Source organism: Mastigoproctus giganteus, chromosome 11 (assembly GCF_048544385.1).
Source record: "Mastigoproctus giganteus isolate SK-2022 chromosome 11, ASM4854438v1, whole genome shotgun sequence".
In the NCBI taxonomy this organism is placed as follows: Eukaryota; Metazoa; Arthropoda; class Arachnida; order Uropygi; family Thelyphonidae; genus Mastigoproctus; species Mastigoproctus giganteus.
In genome coordinates this window covers 89,470,877-89,489,833 of record NC_143585.1, presented here as the reverse complement: position 1 = coordinate 89,489,833, position 18,957 = coordinate 89,470,877, and the positions used below count along the sequence as shown (strand labels likewise).

Here is an 18,957-nt window from a genome sequence, read left to right as displayed (position 1 = left end):
CGTATTTGTGCACATTCAGTTTGAATGACAGACAGTCAGATCGCTCTGTTTAAAACTACTGTGATAATTTACCACTCTATAGGAAAAAATGCTCTTTTCAGGAGAATGCGTGTATTTCTACCCCAATACCTTCCCCATCATTTCTCATTCCCCCTCATCAATATACAACAGTTGTCCCTAATTATTCGACTATTTACTGTTTGCAGTTTTAAGAAAGACAGAACTGGCGGTTCTTAAAAAGAAAATGAAATAGAAGACCGATATGCTTGAAGCTCGCGCCTTTAAATCAATCTCATCTCACACTCCATTTATCAGCAGCGTTATAAAAAGCTTCATAAACGACTGAATTCCATCATTACAAGAGTACGGCTGAAAAGAACATCGTCTCCGTAGATAGACAATGGCCAATGGGCCGATGCCGCCCGGACGTCGGCAGCGACTATCGACGCATAAACTACTAGAAACGCGACACACAATTAGATAAAAGGCAACCCGTTCGGAGATTTAAATAATCGCTGGATCTCGCTGTGACAGTGCGATCACAGATAAAATGTCCTCCGTTTCTCTCTAATGGGGCTACTCTTCCTGCTCGAGCAGCGTTTATGGAGTCGACTAAGAAAGGACACCAGATATAAATGCCGAACTCTTTATTTTTATGACACGCCGGGATCAGCCTAATATTTATGATGGGGCTCTGTGAACAAGCGTATTTAGCGCGATTTTAAGTGAGCTATGGTACGAATAAAATACAGAAAGGGAACGTAATGAACCGGAACAGGTCATTCCTTCAGAAAGGAGATTACACCTTTCAGATTTCGCGTGACAAACCACTTCTTAGAGTCGCTCTGCTCACTTTTCGAAAGAAACTTCCCAGTTTCCAGAAAGTTTTCATAATTGGTTGCGTAAAGCTGCCATGTGGTCTTTGTTGTTGCTTGACTATTCTCTGCTCAGGACGCCAAAGACACCGCTGGATTCTGAGTGTTATTGGGGCTCTCGAATAACTCAGCCATAATGGATTGAAACAGACTGGAATGGATGGCATTTGCCTGTGTGGGTATAAAAACTAACGTATCACACTAGGACCACCCGTGATATAATAATCTGCCCATATGCATTATCCCCATAAATTGCATGGATTTCTGACCGATCTGCCTGTTTTGTTGGACGAAAAACCCGAGTTTCGAGGTGAGGGACCATCTTACCCAAGCCTAAGACTGACTAACTTAGCCACGGAATGAAAAAATGCCCACAGAATTCCTCGCGCCATTGATGGGATTTGAACTAGGGCTGTTTTCACGGGAGGTCTATGGTCATAATCACTGTGCCATCCGAGCGGACACTGCATGGGTCTGATGGGGTAAAATACGAATACATTTCGTAGCGTATAATGGTTAATAATCAAATGAAAACAATTATTCTACTACAAAGTCGTTCAAAATGACCTTGTAGTAGAATAATTGTTTTCAACAGGCAGTTCTTACTAATGTACTTTGGTGTTGTTGTTATTGGATTTTAGGAACATCGACGACTAACTCCATGTTGCTCCGTGTATATTGTCTGTAAATTGCGTGTGTTCTGAGGTCGATTTTCTGTTTTGCTGGACGAAAAACCGGAGTTTCCCGGAAAAAAACCATGCCATTCTCTCCTGAGACCGACTAACTCATCCAGTTGTGAGAAAGATCCATAAAAATTCCTCCCGTCGTCGATGGAATTCGAACTCAGGTCTTTTCCACCCGGTGTGAGAAGAACAGCGATCCTACAAACTGTGCTACCCACGAGGGCGTATTTTGGTGGCAACACTGTATACAGAACAGTGGTTGCCCTCTTGGGGTAGCACAGTTGGTAAAATTGCCGTCCTCCCCACACCGGGAGGAAAAGAACTTAGTTCGGTTCCCGTTAATGATGTGCAAATTTTTATGGACCTCTTTCACAACCGTAACTGAGTTAGTCGGTCTCAGGCGAGGTGTGCATGGTATTTCCTCCCGGAACTCGGCTTTTTCTTCCAGCAAACAGAAAATCGACCAGATAACCCACGCAATTTACAGACAGTAATGGCCTTAGTCGTTGATGCTCCTAAAAACCCTACAACAACATCACCAACAACAGTGGTTGTTAGTTTATACGTATACAAATTCATCCATACTGTGTTATTCGTGACGAGGCCTCCGTCGTGTGTTCCCTCTCTGAACGTGCGTTTACAGTCGAAAAATATTTTTATTCAAAGTCGTATATGAATGTCCAAACCAAATTTCCAGAAAAATATCCCGACTCACTAGTAACAAATAAAGCAGCAAATTCAGGAAACTAGTAGCGTTCGTGGAGAACTGGATAAAAAAAGTCAGTCAATGTTTTTTGCTATTGCCCAAGAAATCATTGAAATCACTGAAAAGACTTGCACAGAAAGTTTATATATGCTACTTAAATACACAAACGGTTGTTAAAAAGTTAAGCATCCATTCCTGTAGTAATTCATGTATTGCATACATTTTAAGAACTTCATCAAGAAAATAGATTGCATTATCATTATTATTGCTGGTTTCTCGCCTTTATTAATTCGAATGGAATTGACATTTTGGACCTTGTCCCCTAGATTTAACTCCACCAGTTTATTATTTCCGACATGTGGATCCTTACGTTCGGCAGCATTAAATCGTAACTACCATTTCTTCGACCATCAATTAAGATTGTCCAAGTCATTCTGAAAGACCTCAGCGTGGCTTGCATCGGTAACTGTTCTTCCAACCTTCATATTATTTACAAATTTCAACGTCATAATCTTTAATCCCTATTCGATATTACTCAAGAAAATTAGACAATAGTGGCTCTAGTACCGAACCTTCAGGTACCCCGCTTATAATTTCATCCTGCCCTGAAGAATGACTATTTATAGCAACCCCGTACCTTCTATCCTTCAGATAGTCCCCCAGTCCATTTCAGGATCTTGTCTGTAATCCCAATATGCTTCAGCGTGTACAGCAGCAACCGGAACCGTATTAAATGTTTTTCAAATAAAACAACATGGAGTTACTCGCCCTAATCCTGAAATCCCAGTGAACCAACAGATTTGCAGCTTTGAAATTTTTAAATTTAATTATTTTAAAGCCAAATGTATATGGTATGCGAAGGCTTTGAAAGGTAAGGAAACAATTATTTTTGTGAAAAGATATGTAGTCATACAACAGTGAAATTTCACATAAATGAAGGTACATTAACTCATTTCTTTTCGATATAATTAAAGATCACATTCAAGTACTTGTCCCACCGTGTCATGACTGCAGTTATACCTCTATTGTGAAATTCACGGATATTTATTTACTTTCAACCAGGTTTCAGTGCACTTTTCAACAACTTTTCAAGCGATACTCGTTTATACTACGCTCTCAAAGGTATTTAAATATAGCTAACGACGCTATTAAAACAGGTCCAGGGAGCCCTATGTAAAGGGAGATCAGGTACAAAAGCCTAAAAGGGACACATACACAGAAACCGAAGTAGTCTGAAATTAGTTTGAGCTTTTCAACGTGAATTGATCGGATCCTGAGAAGATGAAAAACAGACATCGATAGAACAGTCAAGAAACATCTAGTAGGTCAAGAACACTTACAGAGAGCAAGAAGCTCCATAAAGAGCTCCTCACTCCGTCCTAATGGTCGGCTTAGCAAATATTGAGGTCGGAACTTCAGATACTGTAGAGGCATTTGTAAGCGTGTTCATTATCCACAGAGTTTGCTCAGCTTTTTCCCATAATACCGCTGCAACTCACTAAACACCAAACCCACATAATAAAGCCCTGAACATCGCTAATGAACTTTAATGTTATTCTGAATGATATAAATAAATTGTATATTAAGAGCTAAAAGAACGTTAAGTATATACTACCATGAAAGAGAATCTTTTTTAAAGTCGATAAACATCAAAAGCGACTTACTGTGATGACCCCACCGGTTTAGGACCTTGAAGCTATGGAACACAATTCTTTTGGGAAACTACAAACTACTACAAACTAGTAGTAGTTTGTAGTTTCCCAACTACAAACTATTCAGATGTGAAACTGAGTGCAGGTTTGAAGAGTACACTAAGAATACTACTTACTGGAGAGCTTCGTCCACGCAACGAAGTTTCCCCATTGTGAAAAAAATCCCATAGAAATTTGTCGCGTGATTGACTGGATTAGAACGTGGGCCTTTTCCACCCAATGTGGGAGGACGGTGATTATATTGTTTTTGCATGGCCCAAAATGCTAACACGAGGTTGAAGGCTATGCAAACTGTTCTATAGTTGGCTTGCCTGTTTTGTACTAAAGCTGAGTTTCCACAAGATAAACCATAGAACTTTCACCCGAGATAGACTGACTCCACCACAATGAGGAAAAAAGAACAATAAATCTTCCAGTCCAACGAGTAGCATTTTTTATGTGGTCTTATGGTAGTACCGTAGTTTTATTTGAAGGCATCCATCGCCTTTTTTTTTACATGATGATTCGGGAGAGTTGCAATTGTACGCGTGAAAATAAGTGAAAATTCCTCAATAGGTTTTCCCCTTTTGGCAGTGAGACATATCTAATTTCATTTTCGTGAAGATTATCGACTGGAAGGCAAACTGTAAAAAATAAATTAATTAATAAAATAACCTCAACAGTTGTCTATTTTCTCCCTTTCCTTTGTTGGTTGTTACAGGCTTTTAGGCGCATCAGAAACTGAGGCCATATATAAATATGTCTGTAAAATGAATGTATTCTGTGGTCGATTTGCTGTCTTCTGAAAGAAAAATCCAAGTTTCCGGGAGAGAAAAAACCCATGCTACCCTCTCCCGAGACCGATTAACGCAATCACATTTTGAAAAAGACCCATAGAAATTTCTATCGTCATTGATGGGATTCAAATTTACGTCTTTTCTGCCCGGTGTGGGGAGGATGGTAATAATACCAACTGTACTCCCCACGAGGAAAACCCTTTCGCATGATTTGAAACAATATCGTTCGGATGAGTTAAACTTGCTGAGAAGAAATGTCAGACCCTGGTCTAAATTGGTTGAGATGAAATTATTCGTAGCTGAGATGTCGCAACTCTTGAACTTTATTCTAAATATCAGGGTCAATTTTAAAAGAGAAAAAATATTTCAGTCGCATTTATGTCTATTTTCACTACGGCGATCAAAATTTTATAATTTTTCTATTAATCGCACCGTTTAGAAGTTATTGCGAAAGGGGGCATCATTGGCGAGGCATAGAGAAGCGACCAGTACGCGAAACTTCCATTCTGGAGATATTTTCAGGAGCAGTGTGTGTCTGGTGTTCCGGTCGAAGAATTAAGTGGTAAATATTTGGAGTATCGAAGACCAATTATTAATCGAGGTTTGTAATAGTTAAAATCTGTAGCGTTGAATATTTTGATTTGATTTTAATCAGATATAGTTTTGATTATGTACGTAACGTTTGCAGAGAATTTTAATTTGCCTACTTTCATACCCAAGATTTGCAAAACCTACTGTCTTCGAAGTCATACATTGAACTTTTATTCAGATTAAAAAGCTGCATCAAATGTAATCAAGGTAAGATTAAGGTTAAAATTGGAGGGGGGAGATCAGTACTGAAGCTTCTATTACCTGTTACCTCCCCCCTAACGAATATTGACACTTAAATTGGATCGAATTCTTTTTGTAGCGCTTTTTTCATTAAAAAAATGAAGATGGCCTTCAAATGAGGCTTAGCCTTAATTAGAGAAAGGGGATAATTATTGCATCTACCTTCAATGTATTTTTCTTGGCAAGCAGTTAATCCGACATTTATATATTACACTTCAGAATGCAATTTCGAAACGTTTAAAATTCCTTCCAATAAGGAATCACTTCAACATTCATCAAAACTCAAGAGTGAATGCGATAAGCACGAGTCCGTGTTGCCAATAGCGTTGTCTCGATGGCAGCTTTAACCCGAACAACATGGCAAATTAGCAAAAATTAAAAACATTGTACGGCTCTAAGCCATCGGTTAAATCTCGCTGATACGTGAAAGAGTTGGAGAAGGGGGGAGGGGAAGAGAAGGTTCGGAATACCGTAGCGTCTTTGTAATTAAGATCTGGAAGTTAATAAACTTTTCTCAGAGATAGTCGTAATTCTCCTCACTGTCGTCTGTGGTGAGGGCAACTCTACCGTAAGTCGCCGATTAATCACTAGATGCTGTATTTAATAAGAAACGCCTGCCAACGGGAAGCAGCCTGGCGTTTTATAAATCTTTGGGCATTATGAATTTTCCTTTGGGATTTCTTTATAACGGTGGCTAGTGTTTCTTGGATGATGGATCTACATTGCTTTTAAGCCTAGTTTAGTCCACTTTTGTATGTCGGTAGATAAGATAGGAGAGTTGCCTTTTGCTTAATTTCTCTCGCTGTTCACAATGACAACGTGGCATTTTTAACGTTCTTCGCACGATAGGCTGTGCTGGTTGCGCGCGCTCGTGATTTATTTCACTCTCATTATAAATAAATGCTCCATAAAGAATGCGTTTTAATTAAGATGAGTTTAATATCTCGGACGGTATATATTGCAGAGTGATTAGTGAGGGATAGGGGTGAGGAACACCGACACTTGCTTGGTGTCGTCTTTTGTCGGACCGCGCTTTTCTATAGAAAATAGGTCGTACGTCTCGAACCTTAAAACAGAGCGCGTGAGACTAATAGGCATTTTCGCATAATGATTACACTCGTTTATCTTCTCTATTACTGCTCTGCTAAACGCGCTGACTTACCTTCTACGTGAAGAGGGAAGGTGGCGTTGGTGTAGCCGTGTACGTTGTACACCAGACAAGAGTAATTTCCGCTGTCCGAAACTTGTAAATTACGAAGTTGTAACCACCACCGACCTCTCTTGGCACCTGAGGGAAGACTGTGTTCACTTAAGATGTGGCCGTCCCTTAGCCAGGATATTTGGGGTACGGGATTTCCGGTTGCCATACATTTGAGACGGATCGATCCTCCCACTGGCCGGTGTGTGCCATTTCGATGGAGTTTAGTCACGTGCAGGAACCTTGGTCTATCTACACAAAAGAAAGTGAGATTTATTTTGTTTGAAGTCACATGAGAAATATTCATGAGTTAATGGTGTGTAGAGCAATGAACTTCAAGATGGCTAGTCACTAAGAACTAGAAAAGACGTACTTTCCGTGAATATTACAGCTCGTTAGATCGGAGTTGTAAAACTAAGCTGGCTATGATCTAGGCCGTGAACCGTCTCTAGCCCTTACAGAAATTTAAGGAACATGTTTGCTTATTGACAGTACTTAGGAATTCGGGTATTCTGACCACCCAGACTTAGGAAAACTAAGTTGGAGTAAATTGCGTAAGCGCAAGTCTCGACAGAAAACTGTACACATGCTATTTGAAAGGCAGGCTAACTATGAATAGAAGTCCAGTGGTAAGGACTAATTAAGTCTCCCTAAGCTATATAAGAACAACCAGATATTTGGGGCTGTACTTAGGGGATGGAATATTTTTCACGGAACATGTAAGATTTTTGAAAATTGAAATTGGAACGTTGTATTCCAAGCTCAGAAGAGTTGTTAGGATTGACTGAGGGGGGGGGGCGGTTAAAGGTAGGTCATTAAATCTTTTATACGAATGCTTTTGTCCCCATAGTCACCTATGCTTCTACTGCTTGGGTGCATAGAATTTAAAGCACCATTATTCAAGAATGCTTATTTCAAGCCCGTTCCGCTCATCTGAGTACAATCCAGGAATATCTTGTAACATCCAGGGATGCTTTACAAATGCTGGGAGTGGACTTACAGATGTGCATTTTTTTACTAAGAATGTTAGTTTTTTTATAGACAGTTATATGCTCCGTGGTCGATAAATTATATACAAGAAATGATTTAAAAGATGAGAAGAGGATTCTATTTGATTTATTTGATCTATATGCTCTTTGGCACCAAATATGGGAATTACACGTATTCTTTTTTGCCATTAGATGATATTGTAGATAAAAAAAAAAAAACACCTTGGTTACAATTTGGTCTTAAACCAACCTTTCTTACTACTGGCCATGGCTTAGCCTTGAGATTGTATCTACTTGGTTCGGTTGGAACAGTTTATGTACCTGTGAAGACTTCTTTAAATATTATGCTTAATTGCGACATATTTACGATCAAAGACCTTGGCTTGAAAGCTCTATTGGGTGCTCAGTACATTATATATTGTTGCTTATGTTTACTAATAAGCGGCTGTTCGCTTACTTCAGTAGTTAGCGTTTAAAGGAGCAATAACTGGACGAGCGCTAGAGTAGAACCCTCGTCCCAGTGGCAGGGGCGGCAACCAGATTCACTGAGATGAGCGGGGTTTTGTCCTCTGTTGGTCTCATTTAAACGGGGCTAGGTAGTTCGTTTCCCAGGTTTCGTTAAAATTTTAGGTTATTTAAAATTTATTTTAGTTAAATAACTTCAGATTAGCATTTATTTCAGAGTAACCCATGTAGAGATTTTGTCTCGAGTGGTTACTAAGGTACTTTAAATGGAATGATGGGCAAGACTGAAGATCCCGATAATTTCACGAATCTAAGTTCTGGTATTCTTTTAAAAACCCTTATGTACTCCTATTTTCATATAGAAACATGTGTTTTTAACGTTTGGTCCACAGTCCGTTTATTTGGTACCCCTGTGTTTAATTCTGACATTACGTGGCTTCCACTGTCCCGGAGTTGTGTAGAGTTTTCATATATAAGCGCGAATAGCTTCTTATTGTACTTAGTAGGTTCGACTAGTGCGTTTAGGAGAAAAACTAAACGACCCATCATGATCAGCAGTACGGGAAGGAGCAGAATAAGTTTTTTTACACGATTAAAATTTTTAATATACTTAAACACGCAGCCTTAGTACGCGAATATCATTTTTAAGACTTAGTGAAGAAAGCTAAGCCATCTGTTACTCTCTCTCTCAGCTCGATATCTCCATAAAGCTATTTAAACTCTTCCAAATCAAGAGACGAAATTAGCGTGAACGTCACTTACCTCCGTTGCTCTCTCGGTGTCTGGGGTTGGCACGCTGCTCGTGAAACTCGGGCCCTAAGGGGCTGTCGTCGTCGTTGGCTGTCAAAAAGAGAAAGGAAGTAGTTAGGAAAAGTTTAAAGAAGGATTAATGTTAGATGCAATGAAATACCTCGGTGCTTTTAAGTAATTAAAGAAATGCTGAGGGGAAACTGGTTTTCGGAGTTGCACGATGTATTTAGTGCAACGGATGGAGTTTTCAGAATGGACAATAGCTAAAATTAATGTTCAGTTAAGAATGTTTGTAAATACTATTTTTTTTTCTGAATAACTGGGATCCGTTGTTTCTCATCTCTCCATTTATGTAGGTTCTGTTTAATTGGACTGGCGTTTTGTCCGACTCGGAGGTATAATCATCCAATGGTGAATGGACGTGTCACGATGTTTTGTAGCTTGTTCTTAGATTACTTGTCGGATCTTGTATATTTCTTGTGCCTCTACGAAATCTATCCTAAGCTCCCCCTAATCTGTTACGAGATAGCAAATGCATAATAAATGCATTAGCACAATTAACGCGATAAACGTACAGAAATATCCGCTAGTGTATGACACCCACTTCATTACTCTTCTGACAAAAGATTGAGTATAAAATAACTGACAGTAGATAAAATTGAGGATATCTTACCTAGCACAATGAGAGTAACGTTGACGTCCACTCTGCCAAATCCATTCACAGCCCTGCACACGTAGAATCCTGTGTCTTCTGGTGCCGTAGATTTGATTCTTAGTGCTCCACTGGTTGCTATCCGGAAACGTTGCTCGGTGAACGCCAAGGACTGCCTTCCTCTGTACCATTCGTAGAACACACTGTCTGGATCTGCCTGCACTGGACATGGAAGTTGGACGTTTGTTCCTTCAGGAACCACCCGATGAATGTCATAGGCCTGGGAAGTAGGCGAGGTGGACCTGAAAGAAAACCAAATTTTATATGGGTGATTAAGATTGCACAGGACATTCGGTGGATACCTAAACTATATCTATTTAGCTATAATGCTAAGATTCCTAAAGCCATTTTACATGGCGTATTGATTCAAGCAAAGGCATTAATAATGCCACTCAATAAGACTCCCTCATCCTAAATTTTCGGACAAAGTTTTGTTAAAATTCAACAAGTTTTCATAAACTGCCAGTTTCGGCTGTATTAGTTTGCTTCACATCTTTCTGTTAATAAAGATGTGAAGCAAACCAATAAGAACATGTGTAAGACCGTAAAATAAGCTCCTAATAAGAGGAGTTCTGTCGTTTCGTGGACGAAGCAGAACTTCTTACTGGGAGCTTGTTTGCAACACGGAGTTTGCATTGTCAAGCTATATGCTTTTACAATTCATCAAGACAAGTTGGTTAGTTACTGGAACTTTGCTTGAAAGATTTAACTTTTTATTGTTCAGCAGTAAGTCTGCACCACATTATTAACACTTAAAATGGATTCTCTCACGTTACACCATGTTAAAATCTTTACCTGTGGCCTGGTACAAGAAATATTTTGGGAAGACTTTACTTGTTTTAGACACTGTCCTTTGTGATGAGTTCATGCAAAACTCGCGCATCATTTCCTGTGACAATTCCTGTTGCAAGTGGCTCGCGAGATTCTGCTGTGGGAGACAAGTGAACACTCGTTCCGCGCAACTGATTTCATGTGGAACCCATACCCGCTCAACTGAGAAATTTCTAAGCTTATTATTGTTGAAGTGAGCATAAAATGAGCCCGACTAGATAAAAGCCAGAGTTCGTACATTTTTTTTTTATTATAGGTGCGGATAATCGAGGAATTTTCTGTATAAAGTGTCAGTGGTTTGCTTGGCATCATTAGAAGTCTCTTAAAACTCAATGGTTTTGTCATGATATTAGGATTTTCCATGCATTTATAATTTGTTTCTGTAGAGGTGCTTATTAGTGAAAAAAAAAAGTACTTCCACAGTCCACACTATTATTAAAATTTCAGAGAATACTGGTGGGATTCTCAAGATTTTGGACAGTCATATCTGAGACGTGGAGCTCCTGAGGGTCATTCTTGGTGTTGCTCATTGTCCACTCTGATCACGCAGTATCCATTACAAAAAGGTAACACTTGAGAGTAACCGGAAGAACTCTTTGGGAAGCAACATCCAAGCAGCGTATAGTACAATGGGATTCCAGTATCTAGTTTTAGCCAGGAACTTTCTGGATACTCTAATTTCTCATTGTATTCTCAGGACTTTCTTCGTAAACGTGTTAACAGAGATATAGTTACAAAATCATTTTACAACTGCCAATTTTTCGTTTGTAAACGTCCTTTTAAAAGTTACTGGCCTTTGCTTCTACCTAAATCTTTATCTACGTGGGAGTTTCTCTTTAGGTAGGAAAGCAATAAATCAGTTATATTTCTCCTGAGAATATTGACCAGCCAACGTTAGTCCACAATTCGTGTCGATACTTAATCTGCTTGGACCATACATCGGTAAATGTCCTTGTTTATAAAGGCCCGTCAGAACTCACGTGAACTCTGGTAGCTCCCCCATTCTCCTCCGATACAGAAGATATGAGTTAGGATTAGTGCTAAGTTACTTGGAGAGATCAGCAGCGGGAGACGTTCATTCTTGTGTACGGCCAACCAGGACATTCTCTCAGGACTTTTCTCCTATCTCTGATCGCCATTAGGACGTAATGAGGGCTCGAGACAGTTAATCCCATAACTATGACCCTGGGGAAGCTAATTCTGTTTAATGGGCCGGCAGAGGCTATTTGTTCTGTCGCCCATTGCAGCCACTCTGACCCTTTCTTCCACCTGCACCTTCCTGACCACGGCAAAGCAACTATTTCCTTAAACAGGTCTGTTGCCTAGGCAACGCGACATACTCACCTCGGTTTCTCCAGTTACAGTCGCCAATAAACGTGAGATACGGCGCAATAGGCGCGACTGGGCTTTTCTCCGATGTTTCGGACAGCTGTCGAGTAATTCAGAGGTGGAACTAGCAGGGGGTTCACTTTGGAATACTGGGATTAAAGTGATTACGTTGTGCTACGAGGGTTATTTGGGAAAGGGGTTAACATGGATTATAGTTCCTTTTAGAAATCGAAATGTGTAATTTGGAAAGAAATTTGTTCTTATGACTATTCTAAGTAAACGAATTGAGTATTGCCCCTTATTTACTTATGAAGAGCCTTTCCGGTAACTAAACTGACTACGCTGTCAAGTGATGCTTGGACTTTTAATGTACAATTAATGGTCTTAATAAGCCTACTGCATTTCATTAACACCCTCTTAAAGGATTTTTTCCCTTTTTTAAGCTTTCAGTGGACATCAGCTACTTGATCTTAGAGATAACAAGTCGGAGTTCATCTAACTTAGAAGCCATATACACTGGTGACGTCTTGACTAAGTTTCCTTTCTGCAAATATAAACATTCTGGACCCCTCATCTCACTTTATATCTTCATTGTTTCCTATCAATCTAAATATGAAAGCGAGAGGGAGGGTCGGGATCTTTATATGCAAAAGGCAACTTGTCAATGCCGCACCAGTTATATGGTTTGTAAATTGGTTAGATAGGGAACTCCGATTTGTCATCTCTAAGATCAACTAGCCGAGCTCCACTAAAAGCCTAAAAGAAAAAAACATCCTTTAAGAGAATGTTAATGATGTGTTGTAGGTTTACTTTTACCATACTTCAAAAGTCCGTAAGACAGGCTCATACTATCAGGAGTTACCCGTCATATGTCATGAATCTTGTTTGACGTCCTCACAGTTAAGTGTTACAATGACTTTCTTTCACATCGTGTGGAAAAGGCCTGGGTCGCAGAAGTTGAAGAGGATTGTTATCTGTTTGTTTTACGTTGTGGTTGAGTTAGTTATCAGTTTGAAAACTGCAGTTTTCATCCAGAAAACTGACCATAAAATACACAATTTAGCCACAATACACAGGGGTTTTCTGGATCTTAATCTGTACGATGTTGTTTGTACGATAATATAAATATACAAAGGTTGGCTGGGACCACCATTCCAATAAAAATAAATGAATAAAATAATGACGCTTTTATCTGCATGAAACATTTTCCTCTGATGGAATTTCAGCATGAGTTCATAACGGTAATAAAAGGTTTTTAATCAATAAGATTTCTTTAAAAATCATTGAAATATTATACTCTAAAATATTACTGGCTGTCTTATGGTCCTTACATCCTATTTCTAATGGCATTTGTCTCGCATAGTTTTCTATTTCCAGTTAATTATATTGCTGGAAAAATGATGCAGGGGGCAAAAACTTATTGTTCATATTTCAAATTTAATTAATTTCCTTTATATTTCGTCTAAGTATTTTTCCACTATTTAAATATACCGGAGGTTTCCAGCCCAAAACGATTTAAATGGGAAATTTTATTACAATTGCCAATGTTTAATTTAACTGCCATTTCTCAGTTTAAACAAACTCCTGTGTATATTTTGTCTTGAAGAGGCTCCATGTTTAGTTTACTTACCGCTTTTAGACTAAAACGTTCCAGTCATTACAGCTTGACTATTTTTCGATAAATGAACAGTGTGGTCCATTTAAGATGAAACGCGAGGACAGGATTATAAAAAATAAATAAAAATTAACAACATGAATTACAACTTGCTCTTCTAAGAAACGGTTGCAACACTGATCTTGAAGAATAATTCCGTATTCAACAACCATTCCATAGTAAGTATTCAATAAGGAATTTTTTCTTTCTCAACAATTCCATCATCATCATCAGCCATTTTCAATCCACTGCAGGATGAAGGCCTCTCCAGCAACTTTCCAGTTCCTTCTGTTTTGAGCACTGGCCATCCATTTACTACTCAAACTCATGAATTTCATCTATCCATCTCCGCCTTTGTCTTCCAGGTTTTCTTCTAGCCCCTCTTGGGTACCATTCTGTTATTTTCTTAGTCCATCTGTCATCATGTCTTCGAGCTATGTGTCCTGCCCAAGACCATTTTAGTTCTTTAGTTTTGATAAGAATGTCCTTTACTTGAGTTTGCTGCCTAATCCATGTGTTTCTCTTCTTATCTAACAGTCTGATTCCCAATATAATTCGTTCCATTCTTCGCTGTGTAGTTCTTAGCTTCTCTTCCATTCTTTTGGTGAGTGCCCAAGTTTCACTTCCATAAGTCATGGTGGGGAGTATACATTGATTCATTATTTTACGTTTCAGACAAACTGGGATATTGCTCTTCAGTATGTGGCTATATTTCCTGAATGCTATCCATCCAAAATTTATTCTTCTGTTGACTTCCAGCCATTTATCATTATTACAGCTAATAACTTGTCCCAGATAAGTATGACTCCACCTTTTCAATTACTGCTCCTTCGATCATTATTTCCCTTTCCGTGGCATACTTGTTCATCATTACTTTTGTTTTAGCCATATTCATCTTTAGTCCAAAATCCTTACTAACTCTCCATAACTGATTAAGATTTTCCTCTAATTCTTTGGGATCGTGGCTTATGACCACAATGTCATCTGCAAATCGTAAATGGTTTAGGTACTCTCCGTTCACATTGACTCCTTTCTGCGACCAGTCTAATCTTCTGAAAGCTTCCTCAAGGGCAGCAGTAAACAGCTTCGGAGATATTGTCTCCTTGTCGAACTCCTTTCTCGATTTTAAATTTGCTACTGTCTTTGTCTAGTCTAATAAAGGATGTAGCACTCTCATATATTTTCTTCAAAATCATAATATATGGAGTATCTATGCCTTGTCTTTCCAGTGCTCGAAACATTGCCTTATGCTGTATGGAGTCAAATGCCTTTTCATAATCCACAAATGCCAGGCATAATGGTGTTTTATATTCATTTGCTTTCTCCATTAGCTGTGATATTACGTGAAGGTGATCCATAGTTGAGAATCCTGTCCTAAAGCCAGCTTGCTCTTTCGGTTGATTCTCATCAAGTATTCTTTCTAATCTGTTAGTAATGACCCTTGTGAACAACTTGTAGATATGGGATAACAAGCTAATTGGTCTATAATTTCCAATTTCTGATTTATCTCCTTTCTTATGCAGCAAAACTATGACTGCATTATTCCACTGCTTAGGCATCACACCTTTTCTAATGCACTTTGTGAAGAGCCTTGCCAGTTGTGTTATGTCTCTTCCTCCCAATTTTAACAACTCTACAGTAACTTCATCTTCCCCCGGGGCTTTCCGATTCTTCATTTTCTTCAATTCCATACTAAGTACAAATTTGTGAAATCGAGCAGATAGTACTTTAACAGAATGAATCGTCCTATAAGAAAAACTAATTGGACTCGTAACTGATCTCGCTGATATTCTCTATACCTTCCCTAAAGCGCGGTTTCCCAACTTTGTATGCAAGATTTGATCTAATCATTGATTTATAACCAGGAATTCCTAGGTTTTGCTTTGGGCTACCAGCCTTAAAATTGTTATTCGTAATAACTTCACTGAAATATACAGGGTCTTTTAAAATAAAATATTTATAGCTAGTTTTCGGACGACTTCTCTCTTTGAGAAAGATGTGGGCACCACTGTACGATGGAATGCCCGCCGCTTTATCTATTGGCAGAATTCCTGCATATCATTGATAGATCCAAAAGAGCTGTCTCGGGAGATTGTCTGCGTTACTGAAAGATTCGTACCAAACTATTTTAATCCCCCTATATAAATTCAAGAAATAGTTTAAGTAATGGAGCAACCTAAGATTACTCAAATATAGCACTCTGCATTTATTAATGCTATGAATGAAAAGTTCTAACTTTCGTATCATCTAAATCAGCGGTTCCCAACCTTTTTTTTTATCGCGAGTCCCTTTCAAAAAAATATTTTTAATGCAAACCACTAAGCCTATATTATCTGAAATTGTATAGTATTTCCAGTACTACGCTTTTTATAAGCGACATTGCATAATAATAAAAATCATTAAGTATTATTTACACTTTGTAAAGCAGCTATTAATGAAGCCAAACTAGATTTCGAACAGGCTGAGTAGAAAACTTGCCTTTAGTCCAAATGGTAGCTTAGCATTCTGGTCTCTTGCCAAAACTACTGGCCGCAATTTTTGCCCATCTCTGTTCCCGCCTCTGTCAAAACCAGATGGTTCTGTTGCCACGTCAGCTAAAGCTGATCTTCTAGTATCCTATTTTTCTTCCTACTCGTGTATTGATGATCTTGGTAAATCATCCCAAACTATTGCCAGCACACTTCATTTAATGCCTCCTGTGGCCTTCCGTCAAAAGGATTTTGACGAATCTTGAGGCTAAGAAAGCTCCAGGTCCCGATGGTATTTCTCCACTTCTCAAAACCTGTGCTCCTGAACTTACTCCTATTCTTTGCCGCCTTTTTTCACTCTTATTCCAAAGGTGTTTTTTCCTTCTGCTTGGAAATTTGCTCATATCCAGCCAGTTCCTAAAAAGGGTGACAAATCCCTCCCATCCAATTATCGTTCCTATTGCAATTACTTCTACTCTTTCTAAAGTAATGGAGAAATCAATTAACCGCCAACTCTTAAACTACCTAGAAACCTTCCGTCTGATCAACGATCGCCAGTATGGATTCCATCAGTGTCGATCCACTGGTGATGTTCTGGCTTATGTTACCCATTTATGGACTAATTCAATGGAAAGGTTCGGTGAAACACAAGTAGTTGCTCTTGACATCTCAAAGGCTTTCGATCGTGTTTGGCATAAAGGTCTTCTAAATAAGCTTCCATCCTATGATTTGCCAGCTGTTCTTTGTAACGGGGTATCCAGTTCTCTCTAACCTTTCACTGCAAATGATGGTAGAGTGCGCCGTCTTCTAACTTGTCCACTAATGCTGGTGTTCCCCAAAGTTCAGTTCTTTCTCCCACCCTTTTCCTCCTGTATATTAATGACCTTCTTCCATTGACCGGAAATCCTATCCACAGTTTTGCTGACGAAAGCACATTGTATTCCACCTTCCAGTTTGAGAAACCTTGCCTTGCTCAAACAGCTTCAATTTCTCGAGTCTCTACTGCCAAATCCTTAAATGCTGATCTCCAAATCATTCTCCAGTGGGGCAAAGATAACTTAATTTCAATCCTTCTAAAACTCAGTCCTGTCTTATCTCGCAAAAAAGAATTCTTCTATTACTGTGCTTATCTTCGATGACGCTCCAATTTCTAGGCAAGATCTTGGGGATTACCCTGACTTCTAATTTCTCTCTTGTGCATAAAGCACATTACAAACATCGCTTCCTCTGCATCTAATAAACTGAGTTTTCTCTTTCGCTCTCGGCGTTACTTTTCTTCCAGGCACTTGTTGACTCTGTAGAAATCCGCCCTACCATGGAATATTGTTCCTACATCTGGGGTGGGGCGGTGCCCCCAAAACCTCTCTCAGGCTTCTCTATTCCATTCAAAAGGGGGTAGTTATGCTAATTGATGTCTAATCTCTAACAGAATCTCTCCACTCTGTCTCAAACTTTGTTTCTGTTGCATACCTTTTCTGTAGATACTTGCATGGCACTGTTCTTCTGAATTGGCTTCTATAATTCCTGCACTTTTTCAAAGCAGTTCGAACGCTTGCCACAACCAGTCAACATCATTTTGCTATCCAAATTCAAACTCAGAACCAACTTTTCTTCCTAATTTATTCATTCTTTTTTCTGGAACCACCTTCCTTCATACGTATTTCCTGAAAATTACTCTACAGAAGTTAGTTTAATGTCATGTATTTTCTTTCAACTTTTCAACCTATTCATGATACTGTAGGGTCTAAAAAAAAAAAGTACCTATACGGTACATAACAATGACCCTTGTTATGTACATAATGATCCATAAAAATGAAAAGATTTAGTATGGAAAACATTTATTTAACACTTACTGTAGGATAGTAAACTAATTATAAGGAATTATGGGAATGTATGTAGTTTTTCTTTGGCGATTTTTAATTTTTATTCAATTTTATTTTGTTTATTATTAGTTATTTTGTAGTTTACAATAATATACCTATGTAAATCTAAGCAGACGCCATTACAGAATTTTTATTGCGAACCCCTGGGGGTTTGGGAACCACTGATCTAAATAATTGGTCATGAAGTAGTTAATCTTGACTACAGGCATTGAACTAATGTCTTCATTAATAATCAAACATCCTAAGTTTTCGAAGGCTCAGATTTCCCATCTCTTCCCTTCACAGTAATCTTTCTCGTGCTCTTCTGTTTTTCGGAAATTTCTTTTTGTTAAATCTTATTGGATGCTTTTCTATTGCATGAATTATACTGCCATTCTTCGCTTCAGTGCAAAGTACCATAATTGTTTTGTTAAAATATTAACTAATGTTTTACCAACATTAGTTAAGTAGTGATAGTGTATTATGCCTAATTATATGAAATTTTATTCAAGTCCGCTTAAAACTTAATATTTCATATATTCAATATATGATAAACTTGTTTGAGAATGGAAAATTTAATTCTAGTACTTAGGAAAGTACATCAACACTTGCTAGGGCGATTTGTTTCCAATGCAGTGATTGTTTGAGTTCGCTGGATTTGTGAAATAAAATGCAAAAAAGAACCACAAGATTCAGGCAACCGAAAGCACCAGTGGACATATTTAAATTGCTCCTGCCGTTGTACTAGGTGAAAGAGTGGGGTTCTATGCTGTGCAATCGACAATCAGGCGAAGTTCGTTGAGATTGAACTAAAAGAAGCATTGGAGGATCTTTAAGAGTGAATACGTTCTTGAAATTCTGTGACAACAGTTTCGCCACTTGTCACTCGTTGGAAGAGATCTGGTCTGAGTCGCGTCATTGACTGAATTCTTAGACTAATGCAATCGGGGATGCAGTCAAGCCTATCTCAGAAGGGTTTCCTCCTGAGAGAAATTTATAACCTATAATAATCTGATGGAATAACCAACGATTTGGAAGTTAAAATTGAAGACTAGGAATTCCTAATTGAAGTTTCTTTTGGAAGGGAGAGGGACGAACCATGCATGGCAAAGGGAG

At 38.7% G+C, this 18,957-nt stretch overlaps 1 protein-coding gene across 1 annotated transcript in view; it reads right to left on the bottom strand.

Moving 5' to 3' along the window:
• LOC150078243 (fibroblast growth factor receptor-like 1) overlaps positions 1–18,957 on the bottom strand; it is a 106,975-nt gene that overhangs the window by 38,352 nt on the left and 49,666 nt on the right. Inside the window, exons 3-5 of the mRNA XM_090384823.1 lie at positions 9,659–9,939; positions 8,998–9,075; positions 6,746–7,033 (exon numbers count right to left, since the gene is read on the bottom strand). Of these exons, the coding sequence (XP_090240949.1) occupies positions 6,746–6,950 (205 nt within the window). The 5' untranslated portion in view covers positions 6,951–7,033; positions 8,998–9,075; positions 9,659–9,939. The remainder of the gene's footprint in view (positions 1–6,745; positions 7,034–8,997; positions 9,076–9,658; positions 9,940–18,957) is intronic.